General features: G+C 38.6%; 1 protein-coding gene across 4 annotated transcripts in view; it reads right to left on the bottom strand.

Moving 5' to 3' along the window:
- Positions 1-19,386, bottom strand: part of ACTN2 (actinin alpha 2) — a 67,008-nt gene extending 47,622 nt beyond the window's left edge. For all 4 annotated transcript variants that reach the window (XM_050973172.1, XM_050973169.1, XM_050973168.1 and 1 more), the window contains exon 1: positions 18,964-19,386. In XM_050973172.1, the coding sequence (XP_050829129.1) occupies positions 18,964-19,098 (135 nt within the window). In that variant the 5' untranslated portion in view covers positions 19,099-19,386. The remainder of the gene's footprint in view (positions 1-18,963) is intronic.
- Between the last annotated feature and the right edge of the window lie 5,672 nt (positions 19,387-25,058).

The raw sequence follows: 25,058 nt of genomic DNA, 5'->3' as shown, positions 1-25,058 counted from the left end.
TAAGGTATGCCCAATTTGTACTAATATTTTTTACACAGACACAATGAAAGACCCACTTTGCAGGGAAAAATGGTGCCTTTGAGATCTGAGTTGTCCTACAGCTCTGGGAATGCCCACGTGTCCTTCTAATGTGAGTGTAACAATAACTTGCTTTTGATGGTGGCTCAAAGCCAGAAAACAAGATGCTATGATAACAAGTTTCACATGTGCATGTAATAATACCGATAAAGACAACTGAGAAAGCAACAGTCACCACACCCTCCAACACTGGTGAGTCAAGACAACTTGTTCCACCTCCTGCAGATGTAAAATAAATTTCTAGTTTGGTGCTGACAGTGAGTCTATAATGAAAATCGCTAAAGCAGCAGCATAACTTGTGTGCACAGGGGAGACACTTGGCACTCAGCATTGAAATTCAGAAGTGGATCCAGCCTAATGAAGCACAGGGGACCTGTATCCTATTTGGTACATATATCTCTTATCAAGACTAACTCTGCCTTTCACTCACCCCAACTCAAATCAATTTCTGTCTGCTAAAGTATTCAAAATTAATATTTATTTCAAAAGCCATGAGTCTGCTTGTCTGTACCCCTATCAGTAGCCCAAGAAAGGCTCCTTGCTCCAAGAGAATCATTTGATTTTACTTCAATTGGAAATTTAATATTTTCTGGTTTCTAGGGAAAACAGAAGCACAATTTGTTTTTCGTAGACCTTAAATTCTAATAACTAGAGCAGGAGAACTCACCTGACTAAAATTAACTTCAAATAAAAACATATAACACATTTGTTTACATACATATTATCCCAAATTATTTCAGTCTGATAGAGCTGTTTCTTTAAACTGCTTTACAGCCCTTCTTCTAAGGGGCTTTTCCTCTCTCTTTGTGTTGGCTGAGGGTCTCCATTACTTCTAGGCTAAATGGGATGCAGTGATTCACTCTGCAATTATACAGAACATTACTGGGCTCTGAGTGCATGACAAGGGTGTTACAGAAGGAGCTCTGCCAGAACATTCCCAGTAGGCCAGACTGAGGTTTCCCCTTGAAGAATTTCCCATCTGACTGTTATCCATGTTTTAAAATATAAGTTGTGAACTTGGAACATGATATCCTAGCTCCTGTGTCCACAGCATGTCCTGATGGCTGTGGAATCAGGGGTTTTCTCTGGACTTATGATACAGTCTGTGTTGGCCCTCGTTCTCTTGACTGTTTATTCTGTTCCCAAAAGAGGCTGGAAGGTGAAATGCAGCAGAAAATTTTTAAAACAGCACTTTTAAACTAGCTTGATGTAAACCAATAACTACACATGGTATCTTCAGCTGTTCCTAGAGCATCTAGAGCAGCTATACTTGCATACATGCATGAGTATATTTTTATGAATTGAAAAGAAATAAAATCTTCTATTTTAGCTGTTGACTTAAATTACTATTAACTGTTCCCTTGCTGTGCTTTTCCCTTGCAGTGGAAACCTAAATACACTGACATATGTAGAATAACAGCAGAGATGCTTCACCAGTATCATGTCAGAACATCAGGAATCAACATTAGATTTTAACACCAAATGTACCAGAGTACAGCAACAACTCAAGTGAAGCAGAGGGAAAATACTGCAAAGGATGGTGTGAAGGTTGAGGTAGGGGAAATGTTTAGCATATTCCAAAATGGTATTAAAAGAAAACCCTCAAATCACAGGCACTATGTCAAAGCCAAATTCCTGGGAATGCCAGAAAGGATAAGGGCAGAACCACCTCACAATGGAAGCAAACAGAAGCTCCATCACAAGTACCCCAAATCCAAAGCTGGGGTAAGCCCTTCCTGCTCCAGCACATCCATCCATATAGCTGAACAGATGGTGTCAGATATGATATGCTGGCACATTCTGCACTGACAGCAGATCTGCTCTACTAACTCAGGGAACTTCCTTCCAGTTCCTTAGTTTTATCACTCACAGGAGAAGTCACCAAAGGGATGCATTCATCACACAGGACTTTGCACACGTCTTATTGGCACTCTGCATTTTGCTTGCATGGAAGAGCCTGGGGAGACCTCAGTCCTTGCAAAGCAGGTGGCCTAATCCCGTGAGTCTAGGGTTTCCTGTAAAACATGCAACTCCCTCCAGTGCTGAATGACTGCACGTCTGTTTTACAGTGCTCACGATTTCCAAAAAAATACCCAGAGCATGTAAATAGCCCTTGAAGAATAATTTGGCAAGGTTGAACCCCAAGCAATGTCAAGATTATTAAGTCTTTTGTTACAAAGTGAGTGACATTAGTTCTTTCTTTCAGAGGAGAAAACAGAGAAAGTTTGTGTTTTCCCAGTGGTCTAAACTAGATAAAAAACCTCAGGTGGTAGCAAGTTGCATGGAAAATTTAGCATGGATCACTGAATGCACTATCTTCACCTCAGCCTTTTTTTCTTAAGGAAAGAACAGGAAGGAAAGGAAGAAAGCTGAGAGGTTTCACAAGGTATTTGAAGAGGCTAAAACAGTTAAAAAATTGCAAAGTTTATTAGTAGCAGGCAGATATCTTTATTGAATCACCTGAGATAGCTGGAAAAGGCAGAGAAGTTACAGGCACATAAGCCCATCTTTACATGCAAGAAAGCCTCAAGCTTGAATGGGAAAATTTAGGCAAGTGTTCAGACAACACAGAGCTTTGATGGACCATCGATATAATGCTCCAACTGCTCTGTTCTCTGAAGGAAGCCCCTTCCTTCTTCAGTACTGCTGGTGACACCCATTAAGAAAGGATCTATAAAATCCAACTATGTGACTTCTCAAAATACATGCAGTACCATAGGGTTGCCTGCTGGAGTACTTTTTCAATTTAAAATTATTCTCCCTATTCAAAAATGTATTTTCAAACAAAAAATTTGATATTTCAGAAGTGAGAACATATGCAATATTATAAATCCCATTTGAAACTAAAAGGTACTTAGGATCCACAGGAAAATGCTGATCTAAATCTACTTTCAGAATTTCAAGCATCATGCGTGTAAGAGATGTCTACTCAGAAAAATAACATAGAAATAAAAGATGTAGGGATCCTATGAAAATATTTAATAAAATCATGGGTATGGTTTTATCTTGCATTATAAAAATAGTAAGATTTTTTACTTATCTTTACAACAATAGCAAGCTATCCAATTTGTTAAGGTGAAGGAATTAGAAAGACAAAGGAACTATCAGGGGGAAAGAAACCCCACTCCTGCCTGCTTCTGATGTGTTCTCTGAATTCTGAATATTTTTTGACACACTCCTATGACCTAAGCAGACCAGAACGGTCTGTGAAAAAATTTACATATGGCAATTGGAACAAAAAAGGGAGAAACACAGTCTTACAAAAGGTCTGGCATATTTTGTTTACATGAAAGTGGGAAACTAGGTAAATAAGCATCAGCTTCTGCTAAATCCAATCTTATATTGAAAATTAAACTTCCAAGGACAAGTAAGCAAAAGCTTATATTGTACTACAGTTCTAAGCCTCCATTTCCTGAATTTATGTATACACACATCCTCTGTTCACGACTTTATCTAGAATTTAGCCATTAGTCCTAGTTGCACTGGTTAAGCCAAAGTATTTTAAAGCTCCTCCACCCAGACTCTACAGAAGCAGATCTCTTTTATTTCTTGTACCTAAGTTGGTTGCAATAGCAGCCAGCTATTTATCAGAGGGGAAAAGGAAACACAGAACCATAGTGGGGAAAAAAAAAACCTGTGTTTAGCAAGACAGAGAGTTTATTCCTACTAATGGTGAGTAGAGGCCCACTCTAAGTGGAAGAGCTTATTAAACAGACTTCTGTAGGAATCTGCCCTGAAGCATTTCCTATACTACCCTTTACTTACTCATATGGATAACAGAACAGGGTGCATGCTCATCACATTTGAGTAAGACAAGAAAACTATGTGTCTGCAAGCATGTTTCACGTCAGAGCTACAATTCAAACTAATCTCAACAAATCAGTGAAATTACTGAATCTGAAAGCCAGATTCAGATAAGCAAGAAGTCTCAATTCTTCCAATTGTACTTTCTATGATCTTCATGGAAGATTTATACCCTAACAGACATCTACACTGCAGCACTGAAAAGGGAGAGTATCAAGAAGACTGTTTTTCCTGTCAGACTGTGTCCTGCCAGATGAGTGATCCAAAGACTACAAAATAAGAAGACACTCAGCGGAAAACAACACCCTTGTAGGAATCCAAGCACTTGGCAAGCAAAAGGTAGCTGTAAATTTTGTTTCTGTCAGGTTGTACTTTAAGTGGTGATCCCCATTTCCATCCTCTATTTTCATATGACCCTCTAATTTCCCTTAGCAAAAAGAAATCTAATATTGGAGACTTGTCAGTGATATTAGAGAAAAAGAAAAGATGGTGAAAACAGAGAACATAATGAAACAAAGCTGAAGAAATGGAGGGTAGAGGGAGAGTCAAAGTCAATAGGCAGAAGAGTGTTTATGGGAAACTAAACAAACCAAAATAAAATGAAAGTGGATTCCATGATCTGTTTTATGGGGACCTTTTCCCGAGGTCTGTATTATCATCCTTGAGAAGAGACCCTGACACTTGTGTGTTCTCCCCAGCTTTGCAACAGCTTTTAAGGCACCTAAGACAGGAATTTTTAAAATGTTTTACTGTCTTAAATGCTGAGCAAATTATGACCCATGATTCCTCACAAGGACTATAATCCTTTTCACAACAATAGGAAGAAATGTTAGCCATAGCTGAGTACTTTTCAGCATCCCACTTCTGTATTCAAGGATAATAATAGACCCTCCATATTCCACAGCACTATTTTATGGGGAAATTAATCATTGTTTTTGAGATGCTCATACACTACCCTGAAAAAAAGCCCAATACAGAAAGATTAGCAAGAGAGATTAGAAAGGTGACAAAACCATAAATGTCTTGTAAATACAGAACTGTGAAAAAATGAATCAAAACTAGAACCTACTCTGAACAGACAGAAAACAATACATAACAACTACCAACATCTTCAGTATCTGTTCACTGTCATCCAACGTTAATTCTGCATTTAAAAAACAAATCGAGCTTTTTAGTATAAACCAGTTACCCACTACTGTAAATCTAGTTACATGCTAGTTATTCTTCTCTCCTTAAACTCTTTAGTGAATGTGCCAGCCCCTCCAGCATGGAGAAAGAAGTAGCTCAGGGAACTGTTAAGAATAGCAATGACTGTGAGTAACCCCACAGATGCAATCTGAGAAAGCTTTTTCACATACAGCCATTTTTTTAGCTTTCACCTCTAGGATGAAAAGTCACTGTCCCTACCTCTCACTAATAAGGTCAGTTTTGGGCACCTCCAATGAAGCTGCCATTTCTGGTGGTTTAAGTGATAGGGACACCTGTCCCTCTGAGAGCTAAACTGAGCATACAACTCACCTCATAGATATTACCAAACAGTCTGCATGTGTTAGCAACCTTGTCACTTACTCACCTGGCCTGGGTTCAAAACACTGACCTAAAAGTGAAAGGTTCCCATCAGCCACACATTCCCAACCAATAAATTAAAAGTCCATCTTCAGCACAAGGTTATCTTTCATCATGAGCTGGGGTGTGGGAGTTATCAGAATATTCCACTAGGAAGGCTTTGCAATACTGAGACTTTTAATTAATAATGTCACCACCTTGCTAAACAGTACAAGTCAGCTTTCTCTTGGATGTGAGTGACTATTTTTGCAGTGCAGTTTGTTCATTCACATCATATGCATGAATCCCTGGAAAAAGATGGTCCCAACAGCAATACTCTATGAGAATCCTTTGTCCAAATGCACAAGTCCAGTTGTATTATGTCAGCCCTGGATAACTCACAGTAGCCAGATGGAGTGGTGGGGAGCAATCCCTTGCTGTTTATAATGATCTTACCTCTTCATTTCCCCTTCTACTTCAGTAACAATATGTGTGACATCATTTACAGTTACACAAGAGTTTTTTGATGACTCTGCTCTCTTTGTCTTTTATGTAAACCAACAGGTATGTTAATACCTCATCATAACAGAATTAATACCTCTGGATTTTGGTTTACATGCCATTATTCAATGCACATTCTCAATGTGGAAGATTAGCTTTAGAGAATGGTAAATAATTGTGTAGTCCATGAAGTAAACAAAGTTCTCAAATTACCAACAAATTTCCAAGTTATAATAGCCCCCATATTAAATTGCATTCTCCAATGAGAGTGAAAAGACAGCTTGTGAGTAATGACTCAGTGTTTGAGTTCCTGCTCTTCCACAGCTTTCTGTACAAGTTCCTTCAAGTTATAAAACCGCTGCACATGTCCAAAACCTCTATCCCACAGCAGAGGTGAAATATAAATACATTCCATGGATGGAAACCTCTAAATGCAGGATGAGACAGGCTCTGGTAATCTTTACAATGGAGTGTATTTCACGGTCTCATTTATATTTTGAAAACATAAAATGCTGTAGAAAGTGAAAGAAATTGTATTTCATAATCCTCAAAAAACAAATGTTGGTGAAAAAATTATCTGTGAATCAAATATATTCAGAACACAGTTCTTAAATGGCAGTAAAGCTTTAAAACAAAACCAAACACAAACCAAAAAAAAGGAATCAACGGAACAACACAAATGAATAATCCATTTTTGGTCAATGGCTTTTTTATCTTTTCTTTTTAGATGATGATTTTGTATTTCCCTCAAAGGAAAAGTTTATGAACATGCTGTTCTCTTTAAATTTGCCGTATTATTTCTAGCATTTATTAATTCAACAATTAACAATCATGGGAGACTTTCTTTTTACATGCAGCACTGCCAAATTTTGCCCTTCAAAATGCCTCCTACTGAAATCTGCAGAAATAGAGATGCATCCCCCACAAGGACCTGTGCCTTTCTGACAGAACCAGGGCACTCCTACACGGCACAGCAGGGAGTTCACAGCATCCAGCCTGAACCTCTGAGGACTGCCAGCTATTTGTATGGCACAACAGTATTTCCCTCTAACAGGGTAAGCTAACTTTAGAGCGCCCTAACCAAATATTCTCTGCTCTGATACACTGCACTTTGCAAAGCTTGCATGTACACTCTATAAACAAGCAAGCCTGACATTAGAACCTGCAGTAGTATGGCTACTCACATCTTACACAGCACTCCCAATCAGTTTATGCCACAGAACCTCACAGTGCATGCCTAGAAATAAATTAGTTCTTGCCCAGTTTTCAGGGCATTAAAATAGATTTGCCACTACACTGCACAAAATTGAGTGTCACAAAGAAATGTACACACTTTAATAACAGTTTTAATGGACTCTGTCATCCATGCAATAAAGACTGCATCTTTGCATTTGTACAGAGGTACATATTCATATCTCATAAAGTGCTGTCCAAACACCCTTCTCCAACCAGTCAGGCAGAGCACTAGGGACCCAAGCAGAGAGCTTGCAGAGCATGAAGCATGTAGGTTCTGTCAGAAACCCCAAAGTACTGATGCACACTCCCCAATATCTCTTTTCCATGCACCCTCTCTCTTGCTCTTTACAAGACTTTTAGATATAGATCTTGGGTGAACAAAATTAAGACAACTCCTGATAATTTTGAAGGCATGCTCAGACAATGGAGCAGAGACCTATTTGCATTTTGGTGCTTTCTGGATCACTTTTGAGCTAAGTGACATTTGGGAAGTCTCACTTGAAATGCTAGTTAGACAAAGGATCTAAATATTGAAAAACTGACCAAAAAAAAGCATAGGAAAAGGTATTTCATGTGTCATGGGACCAAAATATACAACAAAAAGTTGAAATGTCATAGGGTCAAAAGACCTATTTCTACTTGGCTCAGAATGAGTTAATTTTGGAGCACCAGCTTTCCTGTATTTCTGCTTTACAAGAGTATCAGCAAACTATAAGGCCTCCTCAGGAAAAGATTTGCATTAAAAAAGCCAATAGGTTTGAAGGGAACTGTTTCAGCAATGATAAAATATTTGAGAGCAGCCATTTTACTGTTTTCTCTCTCCCTCTATATTCTTTTCCAATTGTCCACTTCTTCACTATTACAGAAGAAAAGAACAATCTCTGTTTCATTTGCCTCTCCCTGTGGGGAGTTGAAAATGAAGTACAGGTAATCCCAAAAAGGATCCTGTGGTGGATCTTCCAAGAGAGAAATCTGCAGGTGTGTTTCAAAGGGGAAGTCAATGCCCCTCATACTGTCAGGGGTTTTCTCTCAAGTGTATTAAACAAGGAGCATGCATTGTCACTACCCTGTCATTGCCAAATGAACCTTCTTAGTAAAGACATAGGATCTCCTATTGTTTCCATTCTTAGGTCCTTCTTCCACCAGCTGTACCTTACAGTGCTCCTCCTCCTGGTTTCCCAAAAGCTCATAAACTATCCCAGATAGCATGGCTAACAGTTTTGTTTCAGCAGATTCATATTTTAATGGCCAAATACTATTTAGGATGAGATGAAAGTATTCACACATTACATATAGTATGGAAGGAACTAAAGGTATGTTCTCTGGAAATAGAAGGATTAATTAAAGTAGGCTAATGCAGGATTTAGTTGACTGGATTTCTAAATGTCTTTCCTTTGCTTTCTCTGTTGATTTTCTTCATCATGCTATCTTTATCCAGTAATTATACACTACATTGCCAAGTGAGTAAGTAAATACATTATAAATTTGTCAATACAGTCAGAGAGGGATAAAACTATGTTCCTATTCAATTTAGCAGCATTCTTAAAAGCACTTCCATAATCATAAAAGCAGGTTGTGACAGATACTGAAAGTTTTTTCAATTTTACAATTACCAAAACACACATCCTTAAGTCTCTGAAACCAATAAATGATAGGAAGACGTGTCAATAGTCAGATCCCAAAACATTTACACAATAATGTTGTCTTTGCATTCTATTATGTAGCACATTTGGAGACAAGCAAATCTAGTTTCACTTGTAATCTAAACTAAGGTTTCAGTTGATACCCTTACAGAGAAAGGAAAACCTCATACATTAATTCTCAATTAGGCAACAAAAGGCTCTTCTCTAGCATATATACCATGTTACTCAATGAAATATTTCTCAATACACAAAGCACATAATCTGTCCATGTGAATTACTTCACTATTGTAACTGATTAATGAAAAAAGATTCAGCTTTTATTTCACACTTGGTTTAAGAAACTGATTTTTAAGGAATTTAGTTATTTCTGTGGTTAAAGATACCACTTAAACATACTGGGTTAATTTGTTTATGCTTTTTTTTTTTTTTTTAATGAGGCATAGTCTATAGAATACCATTTTCTAAAACATTTAAAATATCCTGTAAAACAGCAGACCTTTGGACAAATTTCAGAGTTTCTAAATAGCATTTAGTGAGGCTCCTAAATTACTTACATTTTCTTTAAACCAGAATAAATAGCAAAACATTACTTGGGATCTTTGGATGACTTGATTATATAAGAATAAGAAATTTAACTAAGTAACCAGTTCTCAAGCACTTAACTAAGAATGGATGGGTAAATAAACAATGATGACTGCAACTACAGAAGGCATAAACAACAGTTTTAGCCTGTGATAAGCAAACTGCTTTATCAATTAAATAAACAATTATTTGTTTATAGCATCTCTCTTCTCAACAGGAGCCATTCTGGGACCTGTGCTCCATCATGGAAATGAGGGCCTTAGACAAAAGAAAAGAAAACCAACTTCAGCCTCATGTCTGGTGTTTTGCTTGTCTTTTACTATAATGCCAGATGGGTGACAAGTGCATTGTACATAATATGTGCTTGCACAGATACAGCTGCTTGTGGGGCTGCGCTGCAAACCATGTTACTGAAATTATTTAGGATTAAGAGGTATTAAGAAGAGGGAGGGTTGCCTCAAATTTCTTCCATGATCTGGTATATAACAGATCATTGTACCAGCAAATGAAGGGGACTGGAAGCCTATGGATAGCAGTAGAGTCAAAGATGATCAGCTACTGTGCCAAAGAAAACTTGTAGTGGAACTACTCTCCAGAACCGAGCTGGAGATGAGCTTGGACTATAGAGGTTTTCATAACTCAAAGGAACTCCTCTAGGTGAAATAATACCCCAGAGCTACACAATCATTTATAGTTGGGTGTTTGGGATTTTTGCTTTTTTTAAATTTGAATTCAATACAGCTGTGTACCAGTTTTCTTCACATTAAAGAGTGCAATGTCTTAAGTCTTGCAGCAGTGAAAAGCTACACTGGTGCCAAGATTAAATATAAAACAGAGTTTAAAAAAAATCACTTAATGCTAGATAGTTAAGTCTTTCTGTGACTGCCAAAATAGCAGGCTGATTTTCAAAGGTGCAAAATAGACAGAAGTTCCTCCTGACGTCAGTGGAAATGCCTGGGTGTTCAACACCTATAAAAAAAATGAGTTTCCTTAGATGCTTAAGGAATAATCATGGATGCTAAATTTAGCCTGGGGTAGTCACTTTCCACAGACTCCTGCTATGGTAGTGGGGGTGAGCAAGGCTTTTCAGAGGGGCAGTTAAGATTAGAATCTGTCTGCTCTAAATTAGGTTCTTCAAGTTATCAAAAAAATGGATGGCTGGACTTCTTTAGTTTACAAGTTTTTTGAAGAGAAATAAAAACAAACATCAGATCTCAAGTTGAAGGAATTCTGGCAGTTCAGAGCAGTTGGGAAGAAGCATTTGAAGTAAATGGAAAATCTTACTCATATCAAGTACAGTAAACACTTATCACTGCCATCTGCCAAGCCAGCACATAGATATTACAACCAATCTTCTGGAGATGAAGACATGGACAAAGCAATGTGTCCTTATAACTCAAAAGTGAGTAAAACCAGGACCACACACAGGAGCAGCAGTGCCCCTTCTTGCACTTAGGACAGAAATTTAGGATTTATTTTCTCCCCTTTGTGCACATTCAAATTTTAGGTCCAATTTTAGAAACTAACTAAAAATCACCCAGACAGCTGTCACCTTCTGCTTCCCTCTGGACAGGCCTTCAAAAGTATGAAGTGTATTTCTACAAGCTACCATTTCAAGTAGAAGGCACTTTCATAAAAGGAGATCATTGCATTTCAAAGCTTTCTGCCTTGGTCTCTTCCTGCAGAACAGTAACACCTGCCCTGTAAGCCTTTCACACCAGCAGTTTGAGGATTACTGAGACCACACTGCCTTGATCTGTACTGAAGTGTTCCTTGTACTGCCAGCAGGAAGAGCTACTACAGGTTCTGTACAGAAACAGGCACAGAAGGTGATCATAACACTGTGTTTGCTGTTAAATGATGCAAAAAGAGGAACCGTCTATCTTTAAATACCTGACAAATTTTATGGTGTGGAAATAGAGCATTGTATAGGACCTGTATGGTTATGATAACATTTATGCATCAACTCTCTCAGCCTGAGGCATATTTCAAACCAAAAAATCCAGTGATCTAAAAACAAACATCACACACTCTTATCACAGCATTTCATGAAATGGTGTTCCCCAAACACCACTGAAGAGGAGAAAATTACCCCAAACAACAAGGAATGAAATTTAATTAAGGATGGAATTGAGTGTGAATACACTCTCCTTCTGGTATCAGCTGAGAGTAAAAAATGCATGGCCATAAAGGAGATACTCACTCAGAGTCAGCAACTTCTCATTGCTCACAGTGGAGAAATACCACATCAGCTACACATTGTTTATCCCAACAATTATGGCTCAGAAGAAGTTATGCTTGGCAGTAAAGCCATTGAAACCAACTCAACTTTGCCCACTGTGTAAAAACTTTAATATTTGTTTATTTGTAAGGACATAAAATAACACACAAGAGGGACACTTTTTTGACTTGGGACAAAGCAAGGCAGCACAAATTCCCATCTAATTCTCTTTCACTGATATGTTTCTTCCTGTATCACATCTACCTGCATTTCAGCTGCAAATCCAATGCATTCTTCTGTAAGCAGGGTCTGAAGTACAATTTCGAAAATACTACTAATATCTGCTTATTAATCACTATCTGCAACTAAAGAAAAGCTTAATGCTCAGTCCTTTTGAAATTAATCAGTAGAACTGTACGGTGCAATTCAGAAATCACTAGCTAAATTAAAAGTCATTAAATAGATCAGAATTTATGCAAAAGTGATCAATTCATGTGAGGCATTTGTTGGCACCTGATTTTTCCATTATAATGATGTCTTTTGTCTTGTGAGAGGAAAGACAGGTTTTAATGAAAGGTTTTGACCTGGCCTCATTGGCCAAAAGCAGTCAAAATTAATTTTGTAAAGCTGTTTTAGTTTAATTTGGAAACTGATGGTGGTATCATGATATTCTCTCACTGATATTCATTAGTTTACAGAATTCAGTGTAAAAGCCCTGCTTTTGTTTGCACAGGGCTAGAAACTGTATAAGCATGGATTCATTTTTACTGTGGTCGCAGGGCTGAAAACCCTCAGAGGTCTTCCAAGCAGACACATTCCATGCCTCTCTCTTCAGCTCTCCAGTGACCCAAACAGAGATTCAGGCAAGAAGCAGACATCCCACCCCCAAGAGATTATTGCAAAGTCCACTGCTTAACACACAGCTTTTCTCTAGCTCTTAAGCACATTGGTTGCAGCTTATGGAAACCCACTTAGAAGCATACTTTCTTCCAATCCTTATTGTTTGACTAATTGGATCAGCATATCTACAGACAGACATTTTACTATACAAATTTCAGGGGAGGTTGTGATGTGTATCTATGAGTAAGGGAAGCAGGTAGCCTTTGCTTCCCATTATAAAATGGTTCTGATAATTTCTTTTCATAATCTGTTGCTGGCAGATATTTGGGTGTCAATGGAAATTAGCAGCTAAACTGAGACTATAGGAATTACCAATTTGACAACACTTAAAAGCATACAGAGCCTGGAATGGGTCAACATTGAGAGGTTCATTTGAGGTTAAATAGAAAACATAATATTGAGTAATATATTGATTTCTCTCACTTAGTACTGGTAAGGAAAACCTTCCTATTCAAACAAAGTACTACAAAATCATTTCTAGTAAAGTGAATTTCAGAATAGTTTTCTTTGATTTTTCCTTTATATACCAGCACCACAGTATTCAGGGCTGCACACCTTATTGACAGCTTCCAAGACAAAATATGACCATTCCACTACCCTTTCAGCATGCTCCTCTCAAGCACCATTCCATGCAAGTAACATCAGCAAGAGGAATTTAACATGTTGCTATTTTAAAAAGCACTAATCTCTAAGAGGCAAATTGTACAGAACAGGCCATAAACACATTCCCTATTTCTACAGAGACTCCTGCTCTCATGGCAACTCTTCATAGGATAAAAGAAATTGCCACTTCATGGCTTTCTGTTGCATCAGTGTCTAATACTTTGGACAGTTACAGTATATGTTGAGAAATCAAGACATGCTGTTGTAGGAAAAGAATATGTTTGTCTATTGACTACAAAGTTCTCAGCAGACCTTCCATGGGGCCATCTCCCACCAAGAACACACATAAAATTTAAAAGACAACAAGAGATGTTCTTTGTGTGTTCTTAATGCTAGAGCTTTTGGCATCCACTGTTTGAAAAAAAAAAATTTATGCACCTGAAAGAGGAGCATTTGGCCTTGGAATGCTGAAACCTATGTTTCATAAGGTGCACTCTGCATTTACAGTAACATGTATCATTTGGCAAGACATTGCTATTCTAGAAAGGACAGCCAAATACTTCCTGAACACCAGGGGGAAAAAAAAGTCTAAAGAACATGGAATTGTTGGCACTTTTTAATTATTATACTAATAGAAAATCCTGCATTTCAGCCAACAGAATTCCCAATTTACCTTCATAATCCTAATTACCTGCATAAAAGGTAAGGGAGGGAAAGAACTGCAGTGTAGGACTCAGCATATGAAATAGCATATGCTACCGTGGCACATGGTTTTTTCCATTATCATTCTGCTTTTGACTCTGGATTATTTTCCTCCTGGCATATTCAATCCCCTCCTGAAAATAGTTCTAAAGCTACTCAACTCTTCATAAGAAATATGCAACTGTTAACAGGTTAGTACTAGGAATAGATAATGAGAAGTTTTCATAGTCTCTTCAAAAGGAGAGGAGCCTCTGCTTCCTCACACCTCCTGCATTCATGTCCAGACCCTGCTCAGGTTGCTCGCTTGCAGAGGGGAATCCATGCCTTCTCAACAATCCCACTGGTATTCCAAGTGGGTAAAAAGTGCCACCTCAGTAAAAACCCTCTAGTGGTAGTTTCTGTGTCTGCCATATGAGCCTAACCCCAAGGCTCATTATTCAAGGAAAGAATTTTACATGACTTCAAACAAACAAACAAAACAAAACAAAACCCAAGCCAATTTTACTTTCAGATAATCTCAGTAAAAGACGAAGACCTAGGCTGGAATGCTCTCTACACATTGAAAATGTTTTATCATTGAAAATGTATTCTTCACAACTATTTCAATCTGGAGCCTGTAAGTCCATGAGAAGTGGTTCTGTAGAACCTAATTTTCTTGGAGGCATCCAGCCTCTCCTGCCAACCCTTTTCTGCCTTACATTTATGTTTCATTTGTTCATCCTTTCTTATTTTTTTGCCCAGTGAAGAATGAAGTTGTTTCTTTTAGCTACATCTGCCTTGTCAGTCACCAGTAGAATTCTCACAGGAAGAGGTTTCTGATAAGAAAGCAACTTAAATTCCATCCATAGAAGACCAAGCAAACTGAAGAGTAAATCCGGGATACTGACTGTAACTCTATTTATAGACTCTGAAGTCAGACTGAACACAAGGTCAATTTCTCTTTCAGGCTGCAATGAATTTCTCAAACCTGCTGAACTTAATAAAGCTGCAACAAAATAAAAATAAAAACATTGTCCATAATCCACAGTTCTGATAGTTCCTGCCAAATAATTTGCCATACACATGACTTTGAAATGTTTTTTTGGGGTGGGTTATTTTTTTTTTCCTTGCAAGGACAACAGGAGTTATATTACCAGCCAAAGGAGGTAATGCAGATAAATCCTTATAGGTCACACTTGAAAAGTTATCTGATATGCACTGCTGAAGACTGAAAAGACACAGCTTTTTACCTTAAGAATCTTTTCCAAAGTCCTCACTCATGCACAACGTTCAGTGTCACCAAGTAAATTTGCATTCAGAAAGAGGGCAATATCAAAGCAAATAAATATTTTAAATCCTCTTGTTTATTTTATACCAGTATAAATAACACCATCCAAATGGTCATCATTTACATTGACATCTACATTAAAACCCTTCTGCATTAACAAAGAAGTGGTACCAGGGCTACAGAGCAAGCCATAATAAGATCATTTATCTACAATAATGGCAGTAATGCAAGGAACATGTTCCCAGTTCTTTCCTTACATGTGTTAGGGCAATAGTGTCACTCACATTTTTATGACTACAGAAGGCACATGTTAAATATGTGAGTTCAGTTTAATGCCCTACAATACAATACAACTGTCCTGAAAAAGGGATCACACTTGTTTTACAACCTTCCTTGGAAATCTAACAAACCACATTTCATGTCGAAGTTTTAAAAAGCGCACTCACTCTTATAAATACTTATAGCAAAAATTGCAAATAGGCAAGAGCCATGCTAAACACATGGCTAACCAAGCAGTGTTGGCAGATCAAAAACATTGCAAAAATACAGTGTGTGTGCATTTCAAGTAGCATTGCTGTGCTTGGTTTACTAAGCTAAGGGACACTGCATTTCCTTATGTTCCTTTTAGTTCTACTGAGACATGGGGTAGTGAAACTAAAAGGTTTGTGGAGTCTGTTGAACTTTTCTTGAAAACTTAAGAAATAAATTTACAATGAAAAAAAGAGAAATTATGTTTTAAGTCTTTCATTATAAGCTAGTATGATTGCCACTTCCACTCCAGTCCAGCAGGACAGGGACTAAAAGACAGCTGGTCTCTAGTCTGACAGACCATAGAACAAACCACTTCTATCAGCTCTGAGAAATATCACTGCTGTCCTCTTTCCACCAGTGAGAAAACTTAGGTCAAAGGTGAGTTGACCTTGTCTAGGGTTACAGAGCAGAATGAAGAAAATCCCACCCTCTCTGGCCAGGCTTTCTAATTTCTGAAACTTCTTTATTTTTGTGTGGTACTGAAGAAACAAGGGGCCACTTCCATAGATCTTTCAGCTGCTGTTTTAGCACACATGGGCATTGGAAGTGTAGTGGGTCAAGGAGCAGACTTCATAAGTCTCCTATTTCATGGTACACATCTACATACTCAAAAGACACAAAGGCCACGGTTCTGTATTTTCTACAGTAGACAGCATTTCTATCCAAAATTTTTCCTTTCTTTAAAGTTGCTGTCTGAAACACCCAACAATGTTTAAGTTTTTGCCAAGAGCATCTAATGCAAAAATTATCAAATTGTTGCATTTTTTTGATATCCTGAGTTGACACAGGCTAAATGTTACCTCAACTAAGTCACTGAAATTGTTGTTCACATTCAGAGAGACAGTGCTAAACTACAACTCAGCTTTCCTGCCTATAGTGTTCTTCATATATTTTTGGACATCTGCGACCACCAAGGAGCCTGGGTTCCAGCAGACCATAATATTCTATGAACCACGGTTATAATTAGGCATCACCTCCATTGTAATCCTATGGACGTCATCGTGGGTTACCAGCATCTGTTGACAGATTTCATACCAGGCATATCACTGAAATGGCAAGTCTGGAGAGGGCAGCCCACAATAGAAACAATGGCATTTATTTTTGGTTTGTTCCAAGACCATCTAATAGAAAATATATGCTGCCAACTGCCAGGGCTCCACCAAGATCACTTCTGAATATTGTATTACCAGTTAGAACAAAGATCTGTGTCCATTGTACTTGCAGTCCTCTCCTGATGAATAAGGAAACTGAGAAAGCCCTTTCTGCAACTGTCTTAGCACAAATTAGGAAAAGATAGAAGCCTTGACATTCCACAAAGTTTATCATGCTTCTTATCATGAGAGAACTTACTTTTCAGATAATAATAAATTCAGATTTCTTTCCAAGATGAAGAATGAGGATCCCCTCTTGTAAACTTTACTTGAATATGGTATCACATTAATATTAAAACTAAACCCTGGGAATTGGCAACATTAAGTAGAAAAACCACACTCTATGGAAGCAAAGCAGAGTCTGCTTTAATTGGACAGTGTGGAAATCTGACTTTCTGCTTGTTCAGAGGAATGGAAACATAAAATTTTCAATGCAGTTTAATTGCTCCCTGCTTTCCTGTAAAAATCAAGAGACTTATTATAAGAATATCTACCTAAACCAAACTCTCTTTACTTTTTAACATTTATCTGCATTGAAGGAAAACTGCATTAGAGTGCATTAGCATCTAGTAACCTGCCCATTTTCTTTTGAAAACAGCCTTCTCTGAAATACTGGACAATTGAATACTAATCAGATGTAACACAACCCCTTACAGCTGAGCAGTTTCGAATCACTGAAGCACTTTAGCACAAAGATAATTTTCATTCTCGTTATAAAACATAAAAGTATAGTTCACCATCTGAAGAGCAGCAAATTAAAACAAACACCAGTGCTGATAAGTGCAACTTAATTATTCGTTAGGAGTTGCAGCAGCTGGTAGATTGAGAAAAGTGAACTTCAACTTAGAACAGAACTTTTCCTCTTATCCTCACACAGCAGGATCTAAACAGGTAGGAATGTAAGAAAATGAACAAAACCAGCTACAAATAACAGAAAGAGGGAGGCTACAAACTAAATCTGAGAGGAAAATATTGATCTACAAATTTTAATGGAAAAGCAAACTGACTGGCCCCAAGTATTCTAACAGCTCTATCTTTTTTAATTACACTTTTATAGTATAGCTTTTATAGAAGCTGTAACAATGGGACAGACTGTCATTAGATCTAAATTGGCACCTTGTACTTAAGCTGCTCATCTATGCAAAAAGCATATTCTTCCTTATTGTCCAGAGTCTCTCACTGTCTCTCACTCTCTCCCTTTTTTTTCATTCTTGTAACCAGCAGATAACCTTTTAAGCCCAGATCTGTCAGCTGTGACTTCAACATCACCTTTTAAATTAGAAAGCAATAAATCCTTTCCATTATTTTGTCTTTCTTTTCCATATGCTGCTTAAAACTTAATGTCATTAAATTAGATATTGCAAATATAATAAAGTACCAAATCATTAACATGACTGCAGCTGGGATCATAATTTCTGCCTATGTTAAGAAAAAGAACACAAGCAGTACTTGGTGGCACAATAGTTTTCTTTTACCTACAAGGCAAGAAGCATTTCTTCTAAAACTGTGTATTCCAAGGAGTTTGCAGACATGTTTGTGGGGTTTTTTTCCCCAGACAATGAACTGGCATATAGGAACATAATCATGATATACAGTTTTCCAAATATAGCCTGGATATATTTCTAAGCAATATTTTCCTTGTCAGGTCATTCAGTCAGAATGGAGATAAATACTAAATTCTAAAAAGAGCTGACTTGCAAGATCACAATTTCAAAAGTGACTCTCAGTCTGCTTTCAGAAATATTGCAAACTTTTCTGCACACTAATTTTGAACCATCTCATTCATCTCTGCCTACAATTGCAATTTACTCTTTTTTAAAATCAATCAGTCACAAACATCAATTCAGAGTCTGCTTTCCAAAAGGAAGACTGAAGAAGTGAAGTTGAAAGTTACCAAAATAGTTATACATAAATCTAGAAGTACTGACAGAATATTTGCAGTGCAAGACAAAAACAAACTCCTGGCTCCCATGAATTATTTTCATCTGTTTCAGAGGTTTCACTTTAGAATTAAAAATACTGAATGCTTTAAACTAAAAAGATGGCATAGCTACTATACATTATATAAATGATTTATACAATGTAAAATATTTTATTAGAACCCCTTGTTGTACAACCCCGACAATTCCAGACACAGCATGGCAGTGAGACAGGGCATCATTCCACACAGAAGCACACAGATACACATTATTTCCAGACCTTCCTTTGCTGTTTCTCCCATGCTGGGTCCAGGAGCAGATCCCTGTCCCATTCTTCTTCTTGGGTCATGTACTCATCCTCTTCATAGTTGTAGGTGTACTGCATGTTTGTTTCTATCTGATTCATGCTGTTCATGCTACCCGGGGATCAGCTTCAGCTGCTGTGGCTTCTACTACGATTAAAGTTTAGTTTACTTGCTGGGAGGTTGTAGGTATCAGTGTCTTTTTTCCTTCTTTCCTTTTTTTTTTTTTTTTTTTTCTTTTTGCAAGGTGACAGGAAATGAATATTGACTAATCTTGCTGAGAGCAGAGGCTGAAACTGCCAGGTAGGCGCTGACCTGTGATGACCTTCCTTCCCTGCGTCCCGTCCCTGTCTGCTGCTGCTGTCGGTCCCTGTGGCTGACCCTGCGGAGGAGCCCGGCGCGGCTCCGTGCCGCCGCTTATTATCCCCGCCGGGCCGTCACGTGGCGCTCGGGCGGCGGCCCCGGCCCCGCCGCGGGCACCGGGCGGGCAGCGCTGCCGAGCGCCCCGCGGCGCCCCGGCCCGGCACGGCTGGCCGTAATGCCCGCCCGGCCGCCCTTCCAGCCTGATACCCACCTGGCCTTTGTTTTAGTTTGTTTCTCTCTTATCGACACGTATTCCTGCTGCCCAAGGCCCGCCTACGATCTGCTAATGCAGTTCGACACTGCTCAGCGTTGGTCTGAGCCCGTGTCCCTCCTTGAGCCACTTCGCACTTTCAGACTAAGGAATACCAGAGCCAGCCCAGCAGGGACACCCAAGTGATGAAACGTTTTCCAGTGGAAATAGATGTGGAGTTAACCGGATAGCCTGGAAACACAACTTTAAAAAGCAACACACGTATTTTCGCCAAAGACCACGCTGAGTAAATCCAAAAGCAGGCATCGAAGAGCACATCCAAAGCTCTGTGGAACCAGTAACTCTACAAGTGTGCGGCAGCAGCCATTTGCCCGTGCGTTCCACAGGGCCAAATCTCTAAGGATAGCGCTGAGATCAAACATCCCGGCAAGCACGTCCGGTGTCTCCCGTGCCCTCTCGTTTCAGTTGCTTTGGCAACAATGTTTCTTCTGGGAATTGGCAAGTTTACCGCGTTCTTCATAGAGCTTGACATTAATGCCTGCACCTATCATCAGCCAAGGTCATCTTCTCTAGCGGTGTCCACACTGGATACAATACCAACCTCAACTAGAAGACGAAAATGCTCACACCAAAGCTGAGCTTTTGGAAGCCGCAAGTTACAAAATCAGGGGTAAGGGAAAACTGTACTCATTAAAGGCTGAGTAGGTCTCCAAGCCAATGGGAATGAATACCCAGGAAAATTTACACCTAGACAGCATACACCCTCCATTTCATATTGCTAGCTAAAGCTGTGTTTTCTTCCAATTCACTTTTTATCCCTTAACTCCAAGCAATATAGAAAAATATGCACACTCCTCAGCTCAAAAAAACTTGGTAAATGGAGCACTGAGGTTGAAAATTGGAATTCAGAAGAGTATTGCAGCAATTCATGCAATAACAGCAGCTGAACTTCTGAAGACTGATGTACATACGGTGAGATAAACAGTCTAAAAATGAAATTCCAAATCTAAGCAGCCAGACAGAACCACATACTTTTCACCTGCTCACTGCAAATACTCTCGAGGTTGCTACACTTCTATCTACATACCAAAGCAAATGTTATCCTTAGCCCTTTTTTGCTCAAACACAAATGAGCATTCTCTTAGGATACTCTGGCACAAGATCAAATAGCAATTACAAAACAACATAATTCATGTTATAACACATTATATGTATGCTGGTGTGGTTTATTTTTATAGCTTGGTAGTCATGTTTGATTTTCAATACAAGTCTAACAGCAATCACTTAAATGGTAATTCAAGCCTTCAAAGTCACTAAAACCATTTCTTCTTATTCACTATATCAAGCACAGGAGAAGTTTCTAAAGGAAATGCAGGAAGAAGTCAGAGGAGTCCTAGAAGTACACACACAAATTGTGACGCTATGGCCTAGGCTATCCCCCATGCAAAGAGCTCTCCTGCACTGATGAAACCTGCAACCTTCCATGCACTCCCTCATTAGAGGGGAGCCATTGCAACCAGCTTTGTGCCTTTCCTTGGCACTGCGGTCTCTGGGGATCTACATGGATGGAAATGGTTCTGCACCAGTCCCCACTGTGCAGTACAGGTGAGCCTTACAGGAACTGATGGCTTCATACAGAGAGGTATTAGCTGCAACCTACATTTTATTTTTTGGTCCTCACACTCTAATAAGGGCCAGGGTACCCACCTCAGTCATGAAATAAAAAATGAATTGCTTTGGCAGAGAATTTCTTTGACAAAGAATATCCAGTCACACTGGGGATTAGGACTGGAATCAGACCCATGTCCGGATTTCTAGAAATCAAAGGACATCTTAACCAAATTTCCTAGAATTCTTAAAGAAGGTTATTAAGTTTTTCATAAAATAAGTGGATTTTCTCAAAATCCAGCTAGCCACTGCTGCTAAGGTACTGTTCATTTTTCCATGTTTACTCGGTACACAGGTAAACACCACTGGATAACAAAGCAAAAAAAAAACCATAAATGCCTTCATTGTTCCGAGGAACCAACAGCCAGAACCATAGTATCTCTCAGCTAGCCTGAGAGATTAAAAAAATCAAGTGTCTCAAGACCTACTTTAGCTATGTTACATTAGTCCATTTTGGATCAAAAAGTTTTTCAGAATAAAAAATCTTTTTAATTCTGAAAATGTCAAAATAGGAGGCTTCAACATTGTCAGTGTGCATTTTGGGAACATTGGGCTTTTCACCTATGAAACAGGAAGCTAAATGGAATAGCCCCATTTTTCAAAAAAAATCCTGCCTATCTTGATGGAATCTGACCTGCTCTAGCTTCTCTAACTAACTGCTTACTGCCTCCTAATCAGACAGCATGAGTAGGCAGGGGAGATATTTATAGATAGAGCTTTAGGAGGAGTATCTGGTATTTTGTTTACTACTTTAATTTAATTTTATAAACTAACTGTGTGGATGGTAATGAGAAGCATATGAATGGAGGTCAGTAGTGAAAAGAGAGCCAAATGTGAAGTGGAAAGGGAGCTGCCTCTTTCTGTTCAACAAGAGAATAGGAAAGCTGTACCTAGCACAGTGGTATGAATAAAGCAGTTTGCTTCACCAAGCTTCTTCCCACATCTGAGGTAAGTTAGGACTACTCCCAAATAAAGCTGGCAGAGTTGCATAGCCATGAACTATGTGTACCTAAAGAGAAAATAAAACCAAAAAAGAAATAAGCAACCTGAGCAGGAAAGAAAGGACAAAAGTCTCAAAGAGAGAAAAAGAAAGAAACACAATAAACCATATGAATAGGGAATCTAAAGCTGACATGGCAAGGTACCTTTCTGACCTGAAAGTCAGAAAGTATATTTAAGGTAGAAATTACACAGGTTGTTTAAAATGAGGCAAGACAAAAGAATACTCATGACTGCCAAACAGATTAGAAAAAACAAGGTGGCAGGGGGAGATCAGGAATAGAGATGGCAGAGCTGAATTGTCAACTACTTTTGTCTTTTATTTGACAGGGGATGTGCAGCTGTAGTTCATGCTAACATAAAAACTAGTAAGGGCCTACCCAGGAGAATGGTGCCTCGAACCCAGGAGAATGCTGTGGTAAGCAGGCATCACCTCCCATGCATGAGGAGCACCAAAAGGCCAGATCTTTCCTAGCAGCAGTTCACACAAGTACCACCCAAGTGAAAGCCTTCTGTATGCTTTTCATGAAGCTCCTTGAGAAACAAAAGGCTCTTCTACCTAAAGGACATTAATCTCCATCTTCTTCTTAATGAAATTGAAGGTTTTCACAGAGTTTATATTTAACATTCATTTACTTGTCAAAAGCCATCATATCATTCTTTCAAGAATTTTGTCCTTTACATTTCTACTGTTTCTCAGATTTTCAATCCTTCAACATGTTTCTTACACTTCCCTCTCACAGAATTGTAGAATAAACTGACTACTTTTAATAAAACTTAAAAAATGCTGAACACTGCAAGAGTGTTTCACGAGATCATCCTTCTATTTGAACTTAATGAGAGCTAGAATAAGAAATGAGCCAGATTTCTCTACTTAAATTGCCTGTGAATTTCCCTCTATACCCTAACTGCCTGTGAAACAATTAACTGACATGGAAATGGTCACCATTAGTTTTCAGCAGTAACACTTCTGTGCAGGAACACAGTAGTTCATATCTGCCAAAACTGTCTCAGAAAGGCCACAGGAAGATAAAGAATCTTAGGAGATCTCAATCAGCCATTGAGTCTTTAAGTAATCATCTTGTCCTAGTCACAGCCTGGTTTTTTTTTGTGAAAAAGAACAGTAGGATGCTTTCTCAAGAAAGAAGTCAATGAAAAGTAAAACAAAATAAATTCAAAGTGACTATTCTCCTGTGTAAACTGTTAAAGGAGTCTTAAAACAGGGATCAAAAAGCCTTTTCTTTTCAAAGCATGCCATAACTGTCACTTGTAAAAAATAAAACATATTTTTCAAATAAAATATATTTTTCCTTGTAGGAAATATCCACTAGTTTAAAGCTTAACCAACAAAAAACTGAATTATTTACAAAAATTATGCATCAATTTCCTTAACAAAGCTAAGCAGAAAGGTAAGGTATGTTATAAAATGTATTGATCATTTATTAAAAGTGTTTTGGAGTTTGGTTTTTTTTTGCAATACAATAAATATAGCCTGCCTTCTCCAATGTAAGAAACACACTATAGTGTAAGAAGAACACCAAGGAATTAAATTCATTTTGTAAAGGTAGAATGAATAAACTTTAAACTCACCTAATGTTTTTGAAACCAACACATACCTAAGAAAAATGGAAAGAGAGAAGAGAGCTATACATCTGGGAACCAAAACCCCAATTTTGTCTGAGCTAAGGAAAAGCACTGCGGGCACTGAGCATATTTAGCCCTCCCACATTTAACACCAAGAGGCAGAAACTTTGATTCTGAAAAATTTCCATGCTAGTCACATTCGTGGTGATATTAACTAGACAGTAGCTAATTACTTTTTTTAAAGTATATCATTTCCAATGACAGGTTTGGAAATAAAAATTAAGAAAGAACTGAAAAAACTCATTTGCTGGCTTCATAGTAACAACTGTCATTGTCAGAAGACCCTGAAGTGTTTCATCAGCTATATATAGAGACGACTTAACTCTGTCCCTGGAATTCAGCCACGGATGAAGTGTAACAAGAAACATTTATGGGACCAACAAATACTACCAAAGCATAACTTGGGCTTCAGGGGTATGGAGAAAATGCTGACTGCACTGACATCACCAGCTTTTGCCAACCCTTTGTGCGGAAGGAAAATCACGGGGCTGAGACGTGGTGTGACCATGCCAGCTCAAGATGCCCTTATGTGACCTTGAGCAAATCAATTTAGATGAAATTTTCTCAAAAATATGAGTGTTAGCTTGTTAGATTACTCTCATTGAGAGAAATGAGCCTATTGTGCTGCACTCTGGTCTCTCTGAAACAGTATAAGCAATGCTTCCTTTGGTCCCTAATGTCCTTCTAGGAAAGAATTATCAGGAGCAGAGGCTTTGTCTGTCTAAAAGCCCTGAGGAATCTACACAACAATTATGATTACAGTGTGCTTTACCTATCACTCATTCTTCACCTCTGTGTTCACCTCTCCTGAGGTGTGTGGCCTGCACCCAAACATGCCCAGCATTTTTCTAGGATGGCAGGGATTTAGGGTCCCTTTTACCCTGGAGGCAGTGTTCCCACTGTTTGCAGGGCCATGCTTAGAGCCCTACATCCTGCATAGCAGATGGCCCTGGTTCTCAGAGAGAACAGGGCAGTAGGAATCAATCAACATCTGGTCTCTGCCAGAGTCACTAGGCAGTACTGTGATACATAGTAACAATCACAAACTGCAAGGCGAGTGCTGAAAGGTGTAACATAGCTGGGCAAACCCTCTAGTGATGGCACTGCCAGGCAGCACAGCAAAAGACCATACCTTCCATGAATGAGAAGAGTCCTCAGACTTCCCATTCTGATGCATTTCTATTAATA

The sequence above is a fragment of the Serinus canaria genome, chromosome 3 (genome assembly GCF_022539315.1).
Source record: "Serinus canaria isolate serCan28SL12 chromosome 3, serCan2020, whole genome shotgun sequence".
Lineage (NCBI taxonomy): Eukaryota > Metazoa > Chordata > Aves > Passeriformes > Fringillidae > Serinus > Serinus canaria.
The sequence above is the reverse complement of the archived record's forward strand: the minus strand, read 5'-3'. Positions and strand labels throughout refer to the sequence as shown.